Here is a 20,045-nt window from a genome sequence, read left to right as displayed (position 1 = left end):
GACCGGCGAGCGGCGGCTGCCAGCGCCCTCCGGGCCGGCAGGGGGAGCCCCCACCTGGGAACCCCCGGAACCGCCTGTCTCCTAGCAACGGGCACGCGCTGGGCTTATCGCCCCCCCCCAGCCACCTGTCCGGCCCTGCCCGGGGGGCTCCCCAGCCGGGCCCCGTCCCGACCTAGCCCCCCCAACCCCTTCCCGGGGTCTCCCCTAGCCAGGCTCTGCCCCCCCCCAGTCCCTTCGCGGGGGTCCCGCCCAGGCCCCCCCCAATCCCTTCCCAGGGGTCCCCCCCCAGCCTCTGCCACCACCCAGGGTGTCAGCGTGACCCCGAGCCGCGCCCCTCCCCCTGCACTCACACCCCCATTCCTAGGGCTGTGGCCCGCGTAGCTGGGGGGTTGGGGTACAGGGGTCCCCAGGGGTCCCCTCCCCCTCTGCTGGCAAACCGGCTGGAGGCCATGGCGGGGGGTGAGCGAGCTATGCAATGGCATTCCCCCCACTGCGGCCGGGCCCCATTGCCCTGGGGGGCGGGGTTGCGGGCAGGGGCTGTATGCAGGGTAGGGTGACCAGACAGCACGTGTGAAAAATCAAGTCCCCTTTTTGGGGGGTGGGTATAGTTGCATATATAAGACAAAGCGCCTAATATTGGAACGTCTGGTCACCCTAATGGGGGGTGCGGAGGGGAGGGGGGATCAGGGTGGAACTGCTCCATGTATAGCACTGCCGGGGGCTTGTCACCGTGCTTAGCCAGGCCCTGCTCCTGCTTCCAATGCAGGCCAAGGTCACATGCCCATTGACGTTGCCGGGAGCAGGATGGGCTGCACCGAGTGAACGGGGATCCCTGTGTTTGCTTCCAGACCTGCAGCAGAGCCCCACCGGGGAAGGGGGGAACATCACCGACTCTCTCATCGCCCAGAGGAACCTGCCCTGCCCTGCAGAGGAAGAGACCCCAGAGAGTGTGTGAGTGTCTGATCATTGCTGAAATGGGATGGCAGGGATCAAAGAAGGGAAGTCCTTTGAAATGGGGGGTGGGCGGGTGGGAATCCTAGACCCTAGCAGATTGGAAGGGAGATGGGGCTGACTTGGAAAATAGCAATGATAATCCCTAGCTCTTACATAACGCTTGTCATCAGTAGATCTCAAATAATTTTTTAAAGGATGTCAGTATTATTATCCCCATTTTACAGATGGGGAAACTGAGGCACAGAGCGGGATAGTGACTTGAGACACAAATAATGGAAGATCACCTTAATTACTCAGGTTGGGTGACCTTCACCCCTCCCCACACAAAGCAGTGGGTTTCAGGGCTTGGGATGGGGAACTCCACAGAGCTAGACTAACTCCCACTGGCCTGTTCAAAGTTGATGCAGATACCCTCACACAATGCATTTAGTTGCTTTGCTCCTGCCAGCAGGTGTGTGAAAATAAAGTTGCACCTTTATTAAAGGGAACTGAAAATCGCTCTCCCAGCCATCTGTGATCCGTCATTGTGAAGGGACTCTCAAAAGGATCACCTTAGCTCTCGTATTCCAGCAACACCCACAGTTTGGCAACATAATATTGTTCTGAACGCCTTTTTCCGTAGATCCAAGGCCTTGGCGTCTCTGCTCACCGTCCGTTTGGATAGGGAGAACATTCGTGCTATCAGCAACCTGCAGGGTCTGAGAGCGGTCCACAGTCTCTACCTGCAACAGGTAAAGCACTTAGCCTAATCTTTAACCTGATCTGTCTCAGGCTAGGAGATAGCACCACCTGGAGATCAGCTCTGGTTTTGCACAGCAGCCAAATTCTCTTCTCACATGACAGTCAATTCCACTATAAGCAAGAACAATGTTTGGCTTTGAAATAAGGCCAGACTCTTTCCTCTGGCAAGCAGTTTCTGGAGAACACTGTGTGTTCAGGAAGGAGTGAGAAACAGAGACAATGGCAGGTTGTATTAGGCCCAGATTTTATTTTTGTTAAGATGTACTACTAATAGAAAAGCGTATGAAATTTTTTTAAAAAATCAGCTAACACTGTTTTGTTTTAAACATTTCCCTACAGAAATGGCCACCTAAACTTATAGTCTTGTGGTAGGGCTTGAGATCCAGAAAGTAATTATATCCAGGACACAATTAACAGAAGTCACAATGACCAGTGGCCTTCTACTCTGAGAGACAAAAAAATAAAACAATGACCTAAAACCACAGAAAAGCAAATCTGATCTTTAATTCTTTTGCTTTCGATGATCTAAACTACAAAGAATAATCAGGAATTTAACCATTTAAATTACCCAGATAAGGAAATATCAGGTTTTTTAAAATCTGCTTTTTAAACTGACCTTTAAAAGAGCTCCCTTTGGATTAATAAACAAATAAACGAGGGGTGCTCTGGCTTCAACCATCTGGCAAGTCTGGCAAAGATCATGTACCTGTTAAGGCCCCACTCCTGCCATGGATCTATGCCCCATGACTTTGGGGTCCATTTCTGCAGCTCTGATTGTAGGATTGGGGCCTTGGGGTTGGTCTGCACTGGGAATTTACATTTGTATAACTTTGCCTGTCCGGGGTTATTCATTCCTTTGTATTTCCCCTTTCTCCCTTCCCTCCCCCGACACCTGGTCTTTATAAAAGTTGGTTAAATCTGGGATCCTTTTGGAAAGGTTTCCCTGAAGGACGTAGGCTGTGGGAGAGGTAGCCCAGGCCTGGGAATCTGGGACTTTTGCATTCTAATCTCAGCCTTGCCCCATATTTGCTGTGTGACCTTAGACAAGTCTCTCCCTGCCTCAATTTCCTTCATCTGTAAAATAAAACTTGCCCATCTAACTATCAGGGGAGCTGTGAGGGTTAGTTAATATTTGTTCAGCACTGCAAACATGTGAAGTGCCATTGTTTGGTGTTTAATAAATAAATCATTTAATTTTTCAGAACCAAATTGAGACAATTGAGAATCTCAGCTGTCTTCCCAACCTCCGGTAAGTGGGGCTTTTAGTGACATGATTAAGTGTACAGAGAGCATGTATAAACAGCAGCCATTGCAATGCAGCTTTACTAGGGGAAGATTTCCCAGATGTGGGCGTGGCGATCAGAAGATAACAGTGACTTTTCATCAGTGGGATTGAGTGTACATAATGACATCAGCAGCCTTGTGGCATCTTAACCCTAAGAACTTGGCCCCGGTTCTCTGGCACACAGAACTTAGCCCTCCACTTTTAAATTTCCGGGCACAAATCCAAACTAAATACTTCTGCGTTAGAGACACGGCTCTGTCTGTCCTTTGGCCTCGTTTCATTCCCACTGAAGGCAACAGCAGTTTTTCCATTGACTTCAGTGGGAACTGGAGCAGGTCCTTTGAGATCTGCACAAGCTCTGTCTCGCCTCGCTCAAGAGCACAATGCAGGTTTGATCAGATACATTCTCCGCAGTGGAAGTCCCCAACCTCTGTGGTTCCCCCCTTTGCATTCACTAACGCAGCTTCTTCCTCACCCACTCCTCATGCCCTGCAGGTTCCTCTCGCTGTCTGGAAACCGCATCCGTGCAGTGGAGAACCTCCGGGACTTGCAGCAACTGCAGTTCCTGGACCTGTCGCAGAACCGGATCGAGACCCTGGACCCTGGTAGGAGAGGTGCAGGTGGCAGCCTCTGTTGGACAGACTCAGACACACAGTTGGCTGCTCTTCTGTGGCTTCTACTGCTTATTCTTCATTGCTCTGAACATGCTTTGAGGGCGGAACCATCGTCTTGAATGCTGCCATTATTGATAACTGTGCACATCCGTAACCAGCCAAGGATGCCAAAGCAGGAACTAAGACTCCCACCCCGTGTGCTGGGATGGGAATATCACCATTTACACGATACTGAGAGGTTAAGATGCTTTCTAGAGGTCACACAGTGAGTCCATGGCAGACCTGGGAATAGGACCCAGGAGTCCTGATTGCTGCACTGCTTTAACCACTAATCTGTTCTCCCTCTCAGACTTGGGAATAGGATCTGGGAGTCCTGTTTACCAGTGCCCTGTGCTAACCACTAGACTGCTGTCCTTCGCTGACTTGGGAATAGTAGCCAGGAATCCTGATTACAAGTGCCCCATGCTAACCACTAGACCACACTCCCATTTCTCTCCCTAATGACTCTCTTGTCCGTTTGACAAATATTTTCCTCTTCTATGAAAGCAGCAATCGCTCCTGTGTCTCCTGCTCAAAAAAGCAGCTTCTTTAAAAGCAAAAACTGTGTGTTCGAGTGAAGGATTTCTGCTTAAAGAGGATATTTTGAATCCTGCTAACATTCGACATCAGTTTCTAATAGTCCTACATGGTCTAATCTTGGCCGGGGCTTTTACGCTACAGCTCAATAGTCCATGGTTTTCCATGAAACTCTAGAGCCTCTTTTGCATTATGTGTCCTCATCAGAGTTCCGATTCAGCAGAGTACCTAAGCATGTGTTTTAAATTCCACTGACTTCAACGGGGGTAAACACATACGTTGATGAATCGGAGCCTATAGTTTCTTTTCAGTTTCATTTGGGCAGGAAGCAAATAAGGTATGGCCATGGCCAATATTGTGTCCGTCTAACTTTTAGGAATAGTAGCCATTTCTCACGTGCTCTGCTTTTCAAAAACAAAGCAACGCACAGATTAACAACAAATCCATCTGGGTGCTCCCAGGGCAAATAAAGCGTGGAATGAAACCTCTCAGGGCTGAAAGTTATCCTACAATTTGTCTCTTCCCTCCAGAGCAATGGAGTTCTCCAACAGGCCTCTAGTTCGTGGCAGGAAGAAATAAGCAAGGGAACCTGGGTTTTTAAAGCTTAACAATGTAATAGCAGGGCACTGGGAATCACGACTCCTGGGTTCTATCACACAATCACTCTGTGATTTTTCAGAAAGTCACCCCATGCCTTAGTTTCCCCAGCTGTGAAAGGGCAATGATACTCCCCTCATCCATTTACTTAGCAGCCCCGGGGCCACATTCTCTTCCTAATCTTCTTTCTTTCCTTTGGTCTGTGCAGATGAGCTGCCCTGGACCCTCCTCATCCTGAACTTGACGGGAAACGGTTGCACCAATCAAAAAGGCTACAGGTGAGAGAGAGCGCGTGAAATCTCCCCATCTGAGAGTCTCATGGGGGAGAACTAAAGCCCAGATCCTCAAAGGTAACGCCAGTGGGAGTTAGGCACCTAAAGACCTTCAAGCATCAGAGCCACAGTTCCCAGAGTTGAGAGCAGGACTCTGCCCCCAAACGGCTTCCAATATACCAAGATGCAGGACAGGGACAAGGGATGTAACGAACAAGCCCAGGGACAGAGTGGCGACAGCTGGCGAGTGGCTTCTTCCTTTCATGATTGGTTTTTTGGTTGGCTTATGTGTCGCTTTTGTGTTTCTATTAAAATGCAAATAACCTCTTCCTGACCCTTGCCTCACCCTGCCTTGCATTTATATTAAAAGAGAAACTTTAAATACAGCTCTTGGTTATGCTTGCCTGAGTTAACCCTTCCCCTGGTGGTTTGCATTCAAATTTCCCTCTTCTTGAGCTATTTCTGTATAATAAACTAACCCTCTCCTTGGGTCATCGACAGGGATAGATCCCAGATCCTTTAGCACCAAAGCACAGGCTGCTACTACTTGAGTTAAAAGGGTGAGGTGGAATTACTAGATGCATAAATCTTTATATGGCCCAGCCACTGCAGGCAGGCAGACACACATCCCCCAATTTCATGGGTTACATCAGCTTTAGCACCTCTACTACCCCTTTTCCTTCCTAAGTTGAGCTTAACCTCCAGGCCAGCTTCCTCCTGCTTGTTATGATCTCCCCTTCCTGCCCATGCCACTCCCACGTCAGTTTGAGTAGTTCTGCAGAAGGCCATGGGTTGCTGAGAGGCCCGCTGCAGATCTGGAGTACCGGCATCCCAGGACTGGAAAAGGGCTGCTACCACTTGTGCTCATCTGCTTCTCTGCCTTCCAGCAGGGTGAGATCTTGAAAGGCCCCCCTGCACTCAGTGGTGACAGGCTGCTGAGGGCTGGTCTCCTACAGTAGCTCCCATAAGGCCAGAGCTGGGGTATGTGGTGGCACAGTGTTTCCCATGTCAGTTCTGACCCAGTGTCCCATAGTGGTACTAGGAGGGGCTATATTTCCATCTTACCCTCTCCTGATCATTAAAGACCCCCTGGCGTATTTTGCAGGCGCCCACAATGTTAACTGGGTGTCCTCCCCAAATGCCAGCCCTTCTGCCTCCCTAAATTATTCCCCATTGGCAATTTCAACTGGATAGCAGATTCATCACTTTCTGCCCTAGCCTGTCATATGGAGTTGTTGCTGTGTGCTGCCGTGTTCCACCCCAGAGGCAGCTGCATTGCACAACGCTTCACATGAGCCAGTGTGCATGTTTTCAAAGCACTTTGGGCTCCTCGGTGCTTAAAGGCACAGTATTCTTTTGGTCTTTCCAGAGAGTTGGTGCTTGCGGCCTTGCCCCGTCTCATGAAGCTGGATGCCCAGCTTATCTCCAGCTGGAGGGACCCCGACCCAGCAGAGGAGGAGGGAGCGTCTGATGACAGTGACTATGAGGAAGATGATGATATCCCTGAGCTAACTGGTCCTTTCTGTGCAGACAAAGGTGATCAAGCTGCTGCCGTCAGCCACTTAAGACCACAGGGCCAGATTCTGCTCCTGATACGCATGAGTAAATCCAGACAAAGTCATCTGCCCCTAGATTTGCAGAGGCATGACAACAGGGTTGAACTGTGTGCATGAATATCGGTGTTGGGGAAAGGGGCTGATTTGACAGTCCTCACCATCCAAGGATGGCAAAAGCCCCTCTGCTCTGCAGCACTCCCTGGGATCCTGGTTGCAGGCTAGACGCACAGTGTTCCCAGATCACCAACGTGTAAGAGCAGTTTCATCAGTCTGCCCCACTTGCTGGTCTGCAGAGGGGGCTTTGCTCTAACTTTTCCCACTCTCCCCCTTGCAGAATTCTTTGTGGGTCTCCACCGGGAGCTGGCTGGCCGTTCCGAGAAGAGGAGGCAGGAGGTGCTAAGCGAACACCAGGCCCGGCTGGAGGAGCTCACAGAGCGACAGAGAGTGATGCAGCCGCCGGGGCATCTGTGGCCAGGAAGCCAGGAGGGCTGCCTGGCAACTAGCCCAGCCGAGGAGGGAGCAGCAGGAAGGAGTTTGCCAGCCCCCGGGCTGCTTGGGCCGCACCCCAAACCCAGCTCAGGATCTCGGCTGCTTTTCCTACCGAAGGCAGGAGGCTCTCCAGGGTCTAGCACCCCAAGCGCAGGGAGGCAGAGCAAGCATGGGAGTGGGACCCACCTCAAGCCCCTGAAAGGGGGGGTGTCCACCACAGCTAAAACTGCAGCCAGAGCAGCAAAGAAATGACAGACGCCCAGCCAGCCCCCGTTGCAAAGGATCGACCGCCTTAGCCCCGCCGAAACAGCACAGTGGAGCTCGTGGTTGAAATGTAAAACCTCTTTATTCCACGTCAGTCTGTCTGCCTGCGGCCTTCTGTCCTGCTCTCCCGGGTGGGGGTGAGGTTGGCGCCGCACAGCATCACCGTTCTTTACAGACAGCAGCTCCGTAATCCGCACGACAGGTCGGTGGGGATCATCCCCCTGCTACAGGTGGGGAAAGTGATCTGACCAAGGCCTCTAGGTGAGTCCAAGTCAGGAAGAGAACCCAGCTGTCCTGTGCTCTAACCACTAGGCAGAAGCGAGGTGGGCACTGGTAACCCAGCCACCAAATTCAGCTTTATCGAGCTAGCAGAGGCTCCCCCCTTGCCAGCCCCATGGAGCCCCGCTCAGGCAGGCTCAGGACAGCTGGTCTGTTCAAGCTGCTGAAGGCTCCACTGAAGCTCTGGACTCTTACAGGGAACAACAGTTAGTGCAAGGAAAGGGGAGGCAGGTGCCTGGGGAGGTGCCTGGGGCGGGCTGTCCACAGCTACAGACTGGGAAATGCCACGCTGAGGGGCTAGAGAGGGCAGCAACATGCCGGCATCAGCCCTCGCACCACGCCGGAGCAATAATCCCCGTGGCTCAAAGCCGCGACGGTCCAGAAGCAGTTCCAGTCCCGTTAGTGCAGTGGTCAGGCGCGAGGGTGGGAATCCGAGCGGAAGGGGCGGCAGCAGAAGGAATTCAGGTTCTCCTATTCCTTCGAATGCTGCACGTTGAAAGGGGGCGGGAGGGAGAGAAGCGAACAGAGCAACAAGCAGACATAGGAGGGCAGGCAGGGCTCTGAAACAAACCAAATGGGAGGGGGTCCTTCCACCGGCAGCCAGGGGTGGCCAGCTGGGCCATGGCTCAGCCACATCTGTTCTCCTCAATAGGATGGTGCAGCGCAAGAAGACCACAAGTCCCAGAATGTGCCTTGATTTGAGCAACCCAGCTGTGTTGCATGGTGGGCCCTGCAGCCTCTGGACTGTATTTCTCCATTAAGGATGAAGGTGGCTTCAGGTTTCCAAGAGGCCACTGAGATCCCCGTATGTGACCAGTGCAACCCCTCTGTGACGCGCTTCCCCAATCCCATAAAGAAATGGGGCCGTTCCAGGCTGACACTCTCCCAGCCAGTGGCACACAGATCCTCCCCTTAAGGACAGATATTAGACCCCAGGGCCGGGCCTTTCACATGGATGCTGGGCCATGGGGCAATGCCACCATGTTTCCCAGGAGCTTTTGCTCCATTTCATTCCAGGCCGCTTCCCATAGCAGCTCTGCCTAGGACAAGGATGTTAATGAGCCCAGAGGCAAGGGGGCAGCCAGGGTTGCGTGGAGACAAGGAAATCAGTGCACTACGAAGACAATATCCCAAAACAGACCTGCAGCCAGGGAGCACCGGGCAAAATAGAGGGGTCCCCCCACTAGAGACAGAGGGGTGCAGCCAACAATCCATGAACTCTGCATCTTTGCCCTTCCCCAACCCACCCACCCTGAAACCCACCTGCCTCAGGCTTATTCGTAGAACTTTATTTCCGTGTCCACACAGTCAAACAAGAGGTCGGCCAGCTCCTCCGGGTCCAGGGCGATCTTGCCGGCCAGCAGTTCCTTCATAGCCTCCAGGCCCTGCCTCTCCAGCTCCTGCATGGTCTGCCGGAGCTTCTGGTACTGGTCCTGGGGGATTGGGCCAGTGGAGGAGAGAAGTTGAAACACAGAGACCTGTTGGGCCTGAGCTGCTGCTCATGGGGACGGTGTAGATCCGGAGAGCCCAGAGTCTAGTTCCATCCACGCCACCTCCCAGAAACAGCCCACTGATCTCAGGGGAAGGGGTGGTAACCCCAGTGCTCCCACTCAGCTGTACTGCTGGGAGCTCTGCTGCCCAGCTGCTCCCAAGAGATAACCCCAGTGCCCCGGGGGACGCTCGCAGGGCTGGGGGGAAGGGGAGTTAGCGGCAGGGCACCAGGCGAGGCCAGCGAGAGCTTCGCTCAGCATTTGAGAGGGAAGCAGTGCACCAGGACACCCGGTTACCTGGTTAGTCTCCATGAGCTCCAGTGCCGCCTGATGCGCCCGGTACAGCTGGTGTCTCCGATCCACTCTGCTCTGGAATCGAGGGACCTTCGTGACAGGATCCTTGTCGCCAAAGCTTGGAGACATGGCCTTTAGGGCCGGAGACACATTGGCGACGAAGACGAAGGGTTTGAATACGGACCTGCCGGAGGGGCAGGACAGAGACCATCAGGGGCATCTCCGCAGCCCCCCAACTCTCGACAGCGGCGTTGCTGAGCTGCCCAGGGCAAAGCTTCGCTCAGGCCAGTGGGTTTCGGCCAGAGGTTTCCAGGGATCGGTTTCCTGAGCAGCTCACGCCCCCCGGGGAAGCAGGACGGTAGCGCTGCCGGGGTTCAACCCAAACTCCTGCTCTGCCACAGAACTGGGGGAGCCCGGGGCACCAACCCGGCAGAGGGGCAAGGGGGCTGCATGCTATTAAGGCAGCCAAGATGACTCTGCTGGGACAGTCGGGTTCCCCCTTTAGGACTCGATCCCTGGGCTCCCAGCAATTTCCCGTGCACGGAGCACTCAGGGTGGGACCCTGGGTTGTCACCGAACAAATCCCAGATCTGTCTCTACCCGGGATCCTCCTCCGACAGCTGCAATGGGCACCCAGCAGATGGTTCCACTGCTGCTGCTGGCAAAGGGTCAAACAGGAGAGGAACAGGACAGGCTCCTGGTTCAAAGGCTCTCGTGCTAAGTGAATGTGCCAATGAAGGGCCGGATCCTGCCAGGGGCCAAGCGTCCTCAGGGAAGCCGCTGAGGTTTGAGGACTCAGCACCATAGACGCGACAGGTCTGTTTAATCTTCACACCCCATCTTCTCCCAGTTTCACCTGAGAGCCTAGAACCAGGGGCTTTCCACCCGCAGCTGGCCCCCTAGGTAGCCCGGGCTCTAACCTGGAGGGGTCGGGCGTGGCTGTGAAGAAATGCACGCAGGGCAAGGCGGGGTCCTGGGGGAGGATGGACACCATGCTCCCTGTGGTCCGGAAGCCTTCCGAGTCCACGCAGATCCCACTGGCCTTGTCCCGCAGGATGCCCATGATGGTCTCCACCGTGATGCAGCCTCGCAACAGAAGGGAGAACGAGACGGAAGATCAATGGCTACGTAACTACCGGGAGGGGGACCCGTTCATGCATCCCACTGACCCGTTGCTCGATGGCCCTAGACGCTGCCCCTGCCAACCAACTGCTCCCAGCCCCCTGGCCAGGGCGACACGGCGCAGCCAGGAGACTGGCTTTGATTCTTCACCTGGACGGTCACAGGAGGAGTCACCACATTGGCGCAGGCCACCACCCCCGTCCTCAGCACCCACCTGCATGCTGCTGCAGCAGCTCCTTGCCGGCGCAGTACCGGGCCTTGGCCGCCTCCATGCGCACGGGCTGGTGGGTCAGAGAGAAGACCTCGGTGAAGTTGAACTCCCCGTCTCCGCTCCACCAGCCCTGGCTCTGGGCATGGCCTCTCAGCCCCGGGTGCTCGGCGGTGACATCCATGCCGATGCTCAGCTGGTTGGAGATATTCCGGGTCCCTTCTGCAAGAAGAAATGGCTCTGGTCAAGAGGGATTGTGTCAGTGGGAACGTAGCCATAGGAAGGGCAACCCTTCAAGACCAGACACCTCTATCCTTGGCCTCTTTGCTGGCATCACAAACGGGGGGTGGGGGGGACGGGACGACGGGACACGGACACTGGTGGTGGCTGTGATGCAAACTGGGCTGAGGCCCAGCAAACTCATCTCACAGGCCACCAAAAAGGCAGCAGATAGGAACAAAGTTTGGTAACCACCAGCTTCGGCTGGTCTAGAACTGGTGAGCAAGAGATGGACGGCCCCACGTTTATCTGAGCCGTCCAGTCCCCTACGTCCTAGATCATCTGGTAGAATTTCTCCCTCATCCCTGCTGAGACTGGACTAACAGCGCCCCCACAGCACCTCCTGCTGGGACAAGCTGGGGCTGGAGTAACAGCTCTCTTACGCCTCACTTCCAGTATAGCCAGTACTTCTGCCTCCCCCGGGTATTCATACCGCTCACCTCGGATCCTCTGGGCTGCCCAGTACCGGCCGGCTGTCTCCAGCACCCAGGCTTCAGTCCGGTCCGCCAGCAGGAAGGTGTTGTGATAAACGAAAGGGGTCGGCTCCTCCTTGCAGCTGCCGCCCTGGCCGTAGCACTCCAGCAAAGCCGTGATCACCTGCAGGGCTTCATGAGCCGAGCGGCCTCGCTCCAAACCCAGCCTGCGGCACACAGAGCAGCTCTGGAGAAAGGGGGCTAGGCAGGGGGAGCCCCGGATCTGTGCTCTGCCCCTCTCCCGGGCACAAACCCAGCCAGAGGATCGTCCCAGCACATCTGGGGAACGGCGGGAGGGGGCTGGCAGACAAAGGCGGGCAGCAGGCAGCTCACGATATCAGATCCTAACCCAACGGAGAAGGGATCCGGACCGGAGCTGTGGCTGCAGCAGCCCTCTGCCGCCTTCTCTCCCGCCCCCAGCTCCTCTCACCTGACCAAGTCCATTCCAAGCAGGGCCTCTTCCTCCCCAACAGGTTCCTTGGTCCACACCCCTTCGTTCCCAATGCAGACTCCGTGCTCATTGGCTCCCATCTCGGCGCCCCACAACCAGGCCGGGCGGCTCAGGATGACCGCGTGGGTCTTCTCTGCCTGCGCCACCTCTATGTAGGTACACTGGATGGAGGGCAGGGAGAAGAGAGCACAGAGGACTGGGCTGCGGACCTTCAACGAAGGGGACACCCTCCCCTAATGCAGGGCCCCAGCTCCCCATCTCTCCTACCCAGAACGGGCTCCCACGGTCCGCCCCGCCTCCGGCACGTGGGTCACTCACCTTGAGCTTCGCCTCCCTGGCGTAGGTTGCAGCAGGGAGATAGACGACTTCCTGGACCTCGTCTCTAGGCCGGTCTGAGTTTTTGCCGAAGATCACGGCCCTGGAGGCAGTGGCTGGTGGGAGAGCGACGAAGCAGTCACAGGAGCAGGGCCCGGGGCGGTTCTGCTCAGCCATCCTAGCCAGGAAGAGACAAGGCAAGTCAGGGCCACCCTAGAAGCAGTCTCAGCCACATCTCCAAGGGGTCTCCCTACCCCAGGGCTCGCTCAGCTGGACCCGGCCAGCTGCCTCTCAAGCCCCAGACTAGCCCGTGACCGAGAGCCATCAGCACCCTTCCCAGGGGAGTCCCAGGGCAACCCCTACCACCTCCTCCTGGAATCAGTTCACCCACCACGCCCGGGACACGCTAGCACAGGGTGGGTGACTCAGGCCAGCTGGGGACCCCCGGAGAGGGGACCTGCCTGCCCCAGATGGCATTGTCCCCCGCCACCCCAGCTGGCTCCACGACACCCACAGACGCACCCAGCAGCCGCCACCCCGCCCGCCTCGCTGAGGCCAACACACCTCTGTGACCTTGGGCCCGTGGATCATGGAGTCAAAGGAGGAACCAAATCCAGCTGAGAGGCCTGGGCAGTAGAAGATGGCAGCAGCTTATTAGCTCCGGGAAGAAAACACCTGCTGAGGATTAGAAGGACGGTCCAGAGTCCCTACTGCTGACACATGGCCGGAGCACCCCCAGCTCCCAGTCAGTGGGGTGCAGGAGCTCACCCCAATATAGAGGCTCAGGCCTGTGGAGGAGCTAGTTTGTTCCCCTGGGAAGGGAAAGATCAGCTGGGGAAAGGGGGTGTGGTCTGCTGGGAGCTAACCTCATCCCAGTCCTTCCTGGCTGCCCCTCGCCCATGGGGACTGGAGGGGGCAGGCCGTCAGGCAGACCAGCTTAACGCAGGCCACCCCGGACCGAGAAATAAAGGCTGTTTTTCCTGGGATTCAAGACGTTTCGCATTACATTGTCAGAGCAGAGATGCACTAGGCTCCCCCCTCCCCACTGACAGAGACCCAGGCCCAGGGAGAGCAGGGCCCCCTGGTCACAGCACAGCCACACTGTCTCCCCCTCCGCTCCCTCCACACGGCGACCCTGTCTGCACCCACAGGCCTCCCCGGTCTGAGCATCTCATCCACAGCCACTGACTCCTTGCACTGCAGGCGGGGGCGTCTTCTTGCACCTCCCCCCCATGCGTGCATTGCACGGGCCTAGTGGGGGTGTCTCCCTGCGCCTCCACCCCATGCGTGCATTGCACGAGCCTGGTGGGGGGGTGTCTCCCTGCGCCTCCCCCCCATGCGTGCATTGCACGAGCCTGGGGGGGGGGGGTGTCTCCCTGCATTGCACGGGCCTGGTGGGGGGGTGTCTCCCTGCGCCTCCCCCCCATGCGTGCATTGCACGGGCCTAGTGGGGGGGGTGTCTCCCTGCATTGCACGGGCCTAGTGGGGAACGAGTCTCCGCACCTGTCCAGCCAGCTCTGCTCCGTGGGGGAGGGCTCTGCAAAGCGCTCCCCCCCCCCCACCGCCGGGACCTTCCGCAGCTCGGAACAGCGGCGCCCTGTGGTCGGAGGCTGCAAAGGCCAGAGCGGGGCGGGGCTGAGCCGGAGTCACTCCGGGCTGGACCCCCTCCCCGCATCCTGCCCGCTTCGGGGACCGGCCCGAGCTGGAGCTAACCGCACCGCTAGGTGGCGCCCTTGCACCCGAGCCAGCCGGGCTCCTGGCCCGGATCAGCCCCACGCCGGGCACTGGGGAACCCAGGCTGGCTGGGATCCCCCTAGCTAGCACATCCCCTGGTGGTAGGTCTTTGCGTGGTGTCACTACAGGGCAGAATGAAGGTCTCTGCTGAAGGAGGTTTCAGTCCTTAGGTAGGATTGAACCGGGTCCCCCAGCTAGCGCCTCCCCTATAAGATTGAACGGGGTCCCCCAGCTAGTGCATCCCCTATAGGATTGAACGGGGTCCCCCAGCTAGCGCATTCCCTATAGGATTGAACCAGGTCCCCCTGCTAGCGCCTCCCCTATAGGATTGAACCGGGTCCCCCAGCTAGCGCCTCCCCTATAGGATTGAACCGGGTCCCCCAGCTAGCGCATCCCCTATAGGATTGAACCGGGTCCCCTAGCTAGCGCCTCCCCTATAGGATTGAACGGGGTCCCCCAGCTAACGCATCCCCTATAGGATTGAACCGGGTCCCCCAGCTAGCACCCCCGCACTCCTGGAACGAATGAGGCCCCCTGGCTAACACACATCCCCTATAGGGAGGGATGGGCTCTCTTAGCTAAAATCCATCTCCACCCAGCTCTCCTATTTTGCCTGGGCGAGGCCAGGGTGGTGGCACCTACCGGAGCGCGGCGGGAGGGCCTTGTCTTCTCTGTGACAGCCCCGTCTTCGCTGCTTTTCCTGTTTCACCGCTTTCCCTTCCCCGCACACCTCTCTGTCACACACGTCGTGCACACCCCGGCTCAGTGACAGTCACATTCGTCACGCCCGCTTCCAAGCCGGCCGACACCTGCTGTGTAACTCACACCGTCGCTGAAATCCCTACCGGGGCTGCCTGGAGGCGGGCTGGGGACTGCGCCCTCTCACAGCAGGCCTGAACTGGGCCCAGGGAAGGAGGGAAATGTGGGAAGGTGGCCAGAGGATCATAAACGAGGCGGAGGAGGAAAGAGGGTGGAGAAAGACAGACAGACACTCCCCAGAGCACTGGAGTCCCTAGCACCGTGGCCGACCGGACTCCCTGCTCGTGGCTTTGTAACACGCTCCCGACTGCTCCCTCCTGTTGCTTCATCCTGCTCTTGGACCGGTTTTGCCAGGCTCAGACTTTCCCTTCGTCCCACCCCCCTCCCGGCATCAGCTGTGCAGCGTAAGCCAGCCAGGACTGAGCAGGAGACGGGGCTGCTCCCGAATTGCTAGCCCCCTTTGAGCCCTGGGAGGTCAGTGGAGCTGGCCTCGCCCCGGGCCGAGCTCAGACGTGGGTTCCCAGGCCGTGGTTCTGCCGTGGGGAAGGGGGCGTGTGTTTGGGGGAAAGGAGGGAGAGATGGCGCAATCTCTGCTCAGGCCTCTTTTGGGCCCGGCCTGAGAGTAATGAGAAGAAGGGGCTGCAATCCGCAGTTCAGGGGCACGGCCCCAGTCTATGGCACGAGGATCTGGGGCCTTGGAAAGTGTCCATGTGCTGGCTTTGCTCCCGCCTCCCTCCCCCATCCACAGCCTTCCCCACTCTCTGCACTGAGTGGTCATCACATGTGGGTCAGGCCTGACTCATCCAAAGCATCCTGAATGTTGCCATGGACCGACAGACGAAGCTGGAGTCGGACAGATCTGCCTTGGGGGCACTGGACTTGTCGGGTCAAAGGGCATTTGGGGATGGGGCGATCTGCTGCCACCTATGCTACCCCTCTCATGAATCTTACGGGGGCTAGGGACACGCTGGACATCACCCAGGCGTTGGCGAGGCCAGCTGGCTTTGCCGGAGCCCCCATCTGAACAGTTGAGGGGAAGAATACTCAGCAGTAGAGAGAGTGGGATCTAGAGAGGAAATGCTTGAGCCGTCTCCAGACACCCCTTCCTCCTCCCCCACTGGCATTTGGAAATCTTCAGCTAGCCTTTGGCTACAAGGGGGGGAAAATGTTTCCAAAATTACATTGTACAATAGATTCTGGCGCTGGCTGTGCGTGGAATTGTGTCTCGTGGAGCAGGTGTAAAGCAAAGGTCTTCACTAATCATTTTTACAAGAGTGGGGAGCATTGTAACCCCATTGTCCTGGTCACGTTACACCCGGGATAATTACAGTCTACCCCCTTCACTTCTCCCCTGCTATTTCAATTGGTCACTGTGGTATGGCGTTGCTGTGTGCTGTTAAATCAGCTGCAGCGTTCCACCTCAGAAGCAGCTGCATTTCAGTGGCGGGTAAAGTGAGCCCTGTGTCTAAAGCACATTGAGCTCCTTCAGGATGACAGGATGAAAAGCAAGATTGTTACTAGGACTCCGCAGGAATAATATTTATTCCAGACTGGCAAAGCCCATGCACAAAATCAACTCACCGGGAGGATGACACAGATGGGAGGGGACAATAGACTTTATGTGGCTGTCCAAAAAACCAGGACTTGCCACAGGTAAACTGAATTTGGCAAGGCTAACATTCCAGAGACATTATAACAATCATTGGTAGGAGGCCCCAATCCAGATTATTGAGAGGTTGGGTTTTTTTACTAGAGTCAACAAACTGGATTGTGACTCAGGAGACCTGGATTCAGTTCTTGGCTCTGACTCAGAATGGCCCAGCCACTTAGGCCCGGGTCCTCAAAGGTACGTTAGGATCCTATATACCTTTGAGGATCTGTGCTTTACTTGCTTTGTGCCTCAGTTTCTCATCTGTGAAATGGGGATAATAAGGCTTCCTTTTTCTCACTTCTTGTCTCTGTGGATTGTAAACTCTGGGGTGAGAACTGTCTCTACTATGTGGTGGTACAGCACCCAGCACCACATGTCCTTGAGTCCAGTTGGGGCGTGTATGAGCTACTGTAATACAAATAAGGAGATTGGGGTCCCCTTGTGCTCGGTGCTGTACAAACATAGGAAAAGACAGCCTCCGCCGCAAAGAACTTTCTGTCTGAAGGATGCAGAAATAGAAGAAGGGCAGGTGACGAGGATATAACATACAAATAAGTGGCCATGGGGTTGACTGGCAGCCCTTGGATGTATCTGAAAGAGCCTCTTAACAAAGGCTAGGGCCAAAATCTAGTTGGTGGGTGATTTTTTTTATATGGTTTTAGGAAACTTAGTGAAGGGAGACTGATCGGGTTGCTTGCTGCCAAAGCGAGGTGTAAAGGGGATAGGGCACAGAACTAGGATTCAGGAGACCTGGGCTCTATTCCCAGCTCTGTGACCTTGGGCTAGTCATGGCCCCTTGCTGTGCCTCAGTTTCCCTTCCTCTGTCCAGACCGTCTGCTCCCTGGGGCAGAGACTGTGTCTATGTGTCCGCACAGCACCCAGCGCAGTCGGATCCCAATCTTGGTTAGTGCCTGGGGCCGCTAATGTAACATGAACAATAATGATCCAGAAGGGTGGGAACCCATCAAAGCCAGTCAGCCTGCAGGGAGCAGGGTCTGAGTCAATTTTCCCAACTTGACTGATGGCAGCGGCAACCCTGGGGAAGGCGTATGTCAAAGGATACCATTTGTATGTGGAGCGTCCCATTTCATCAGGCACAGCCCGTGCTATGAAACCAGACCTGTTTGGCAACGGCGCAATCCCTCCTACCACAGCCGGCTGACAAATCTTGTGGGACAGCCACGGGAAAAGGCGGCGAGCTCATCCAACATGTCCCTTCTTGAACGGGGATGAAGGGCGAGGCTGGAGCAGCTTGTGGCTACTGGTGGGTGCAGACAGCGCCGGAGGCAGGCTCGCCAGAAAGGGAGTTTTAAAAAGACCCCCTTGCGTAGCAGCCCCACTCCTGCTCCTCTGACAGCGGAGCTGACAGCCTGCCCACAGGATCTGCAATAGAAGGGCTCCCGTTTTCCCCTTCTCCCGGCACGGGTTGGCTATTTTCCTGCAGGACTCGTGCCCTGGGAGAGCTGGTGGGTCGATATGTGCAGATCCTGCAATCGGATCCACAGGGGAAGGTCCCGCTGACAAACCCACATGGATCACAGCCCAAAAACACAAGGGGGGGGGGGAGAAGGATCAGAACAATAGCAATTTGGAGGTGTGGGGGGAGTAGGGCGCTCAGAGCCCCCTCTTTGTTGCTGGCTCTTTAAGCTGGGCATGGCAGACGTGCCGTACTCGGCAGAGATAGAGACCAGAGCCCGGCATGTGGAAAACACACAACTTTATTATGGTACAAAACACAAGCCATCACCCCAGGTCTTTTCACAACAGTTTCCTCTATGGGGCTCCTACGGTAACAGCCGGGGGGAGAGAGGGGGACAGGAAAGCAGCCCAGCACCCGGTGTCGCTAGCAGCCAACTGCTCCCCGACTCAAATCAACCACGGGTGACTGGGCACCGACCTCTCCTGCCTGCCACGCCCTGCACCAGGCCTTGGAAGTCGGCGAAACATCCCTGCCACCTCCCAGGAGCACGTACAAGGCAGCGGAGCATCACTCATCGCAAATCCCAGGCCTGTAATGTGCGTGGGGATTGCCACATGGGAACAGAGCAATGAGCCAGCTGGCCTGGCGTCTCGGCTCCTCCCACACTGGACCTGGCAAATGGCCCAGCTAGCCCAGTCTCGCCACCTTTCCACCACGTCCATCCAGCCAGCAGCCCAGCTATCTCACTGTCCCTCCCTCCCTCCCTCATCCGCCCAACCAGCCCATCCAATGAGGCAGGGGCAGTCTGTTTTCGGCCAGGGTCCAAATTTCTTGGTCGAGGTCCAGACGCCCGAGAAAATTAAAACAAGCACACCGATGATAACAATACGCAAATAGAAAGATTGCGGGGTCCGTTCGAACGTGTCAGGCTGTCCAGATTTGGCCCATAGTCCACCTGTCGACTACCCCGGCAAGAAGGTATCCCCACCTCCCTGCCACTTCAGAGCTAACCAGGGTCCCCTCTAGACTCCTGTCCGCGCTCGCTGAGTCAAGCCAACTCGTCCCTGTTGCCCGGGATCTCCCTGATCAAACCAACATGCTCACCCAGCCCAGTATCCCCCCCCCCCCCCATGCACACACCCCCAAAGGTTCAGATCGACAGGCCCATCGATTCTGCTATCCCACCACCCACTGTGTCTGACACGCCTGTGCTGTAGCTACTCTATGTCATACTCTGCCCCGGGGAGGGGAAATTCCCCCACGACCACCCGGCTGGGGATCAGCTTATTCCCTCAAGCTGAAGGTTCAACGGCACCACCCCAGCTGGCCTGGTATTCATGCCTGTATGTTCCTCACCTGGGCAGTCCTGTTGCTGGGATTCTTGGACTAGCCAATTCTGGAGCACAGCAGGGGCAAGCCCTTCCTGAAATCCCCGCCAGGCAGCAGGCTGGGCTGGCTGCAGCGAGTGGGGGACAGAGCCAGCTTGTCATGGCTCAGTCCCTCCCCACCCAGTTTTACAGCCTTCATTTGTCCCGTAAATCAAAGGCCCGACAGGAGGGAGCTGGGTTCTGAGCTGCAGGGAAGGAGGTGGCGGGGTGGGGGAGATGCTGCCTAAATCCGCTTCTTCCACTGATTTCCCTTCCAAACTGCTCAGCTGGCCTGGGACAGCAGAAGGCCAGCACAGACCCATACGTGACTCTTTGGATCCAGGAACCAATTCAGATCTCTGGTTTAAAAGTGGGATCTTCCCCAGCTTCTCCCCTGCCTTCGCCGGCAGAAACCAGGTGGGAGCGATTCTAATAGGTGATTTCACCCACTATCGATGGAGGGGACAGGCCAGATCTGATGAGCCGAGCCCGGATGCCAAGGAATTCCATGCCAAGCCAAGCCCTCCTCGTGTTCCTAGGACCCGTTCGTGGGGTGCAGGAGGGAGAGCTCAGACCAGCTCACGCCATAAACCACATTTATACGGTGCTCCCTAGAGATTTCCTCAATGCTAACTAGCATCTTCTGGTTATAACTGCCTGGTAAATCATCTCGAACGCCCAGCACTGCACTACGCTAACAGTGACGGGTCAGGCTCCTGCTAGAAGCTGGGCTGAAGTCTGTGTGTCTGGGCGATGTTGCCACTGGAGTTTCACCTCCATGGCCCGAGAAGAGCACCTTCAGTGTCCCCCTTTCAGAGGAACGGACAGCATCAGCAGCTGCGCTCAAACTCTCTC

The 20,045-nt window shown here is 56.3% G+C and overlaps 2 protein-coding genes across 6 annotated transcripts; one reads left to right on the top strand and one right to left on the bottom strand.

Moving 5' to 3' along the window:
• The first annotated feature begins 381 nt into the window (after positions 1–381).
• LRRC46 (leucine rich repeat containing 46) lies at positions 382–7,350 on the top strand. Its single transcript, XM_067541156.1, has 8 exons — positions 382–459; positions 849–951; positions 1,577–1,685; positions 2,898–2,944; positions 3,476–3,585; positions 4,976–5,045; positions 6,409–6,575; positions 6,930–7,350. The coding sequence occupies exons 1-8, from the start codon at positions 450–452 to the stop codon at positions 7,334–7,336; spliced, it is 1,023 nt and encodes a 340-aa protein (XP_067397257.1). The 5' UTR covers positions 382–449; the 3' UTR covers positions 7,337–7,350.
• A 61-nt stretch (positions 7,351–7,411) lies between these two features.
• SCRN2 (secernin 2) lies at positions 7,412–13,805 on the bottom strand. Of its 5 annotated transcripts, none has more exons than XM_067541153.1 (10): positions 13,763–13,805; positions 12,824–12,885; positions 12,263–12,437; positions 11,924–12,105; positions 11,461–11,660; positions 10,748–10,963; positions 10,332–10,497; positions 9,415–9,595; positions 8,891–9,060; positions 7,412–8,113 (listed from the first exon to the last, which is right to left on the bottom strand). In XM_067541153.1, the coding sequence occupies exons 3-9, from the start codon at positions 12,434–12,436 to the stop codon at positions 8,902–8,904; spliced, it is 1,278 nt and encodes a 425-aa protein (XP_067397254.1). In that variant the 5' UTR covers position 12,437; positions 12,824–12,885; positions 13,763–13,805; the 3' UTR covers positions 7,412–8,113; positions 8,891–8,901. The 5 variants fall into 5 exon arrangements, with proteins under 5 accessions (XP_067397254.1, XP_067397251.1, XP_067397250.1 ...); XM_067541150.1 differs by having other exon boundaries at positions 12,824–12,934; positions 13,763–13,783; XM_067541149.1 differs by having other exon boundaries at positions 12,824–12,937; positions 13,763–13,778.
• Positions 13,806–20,045: the final 6,240 nt, after the last annotated feature.

Source organism: Emydura macquarii, unplaced genomic scaffold, assembly GCF_026122565.2.
Source record: "Emydura macquarii macquarii isolate MOO-44397 ecotype Brisbane River unplaced genomic scaffold, CSIRO-AGI_Emac_v2 contig_629, whole genome shotgun sequence".
In the NCBI taxonomy this organism is placed as follows: Eukaryota; Metazoa; Chordata; order Testudines; family Chelidae; genus Emydura; species Emydura macquarii.
This window is presented reverse-complemented; position numbering and strand designations above follow the sequence as displayed.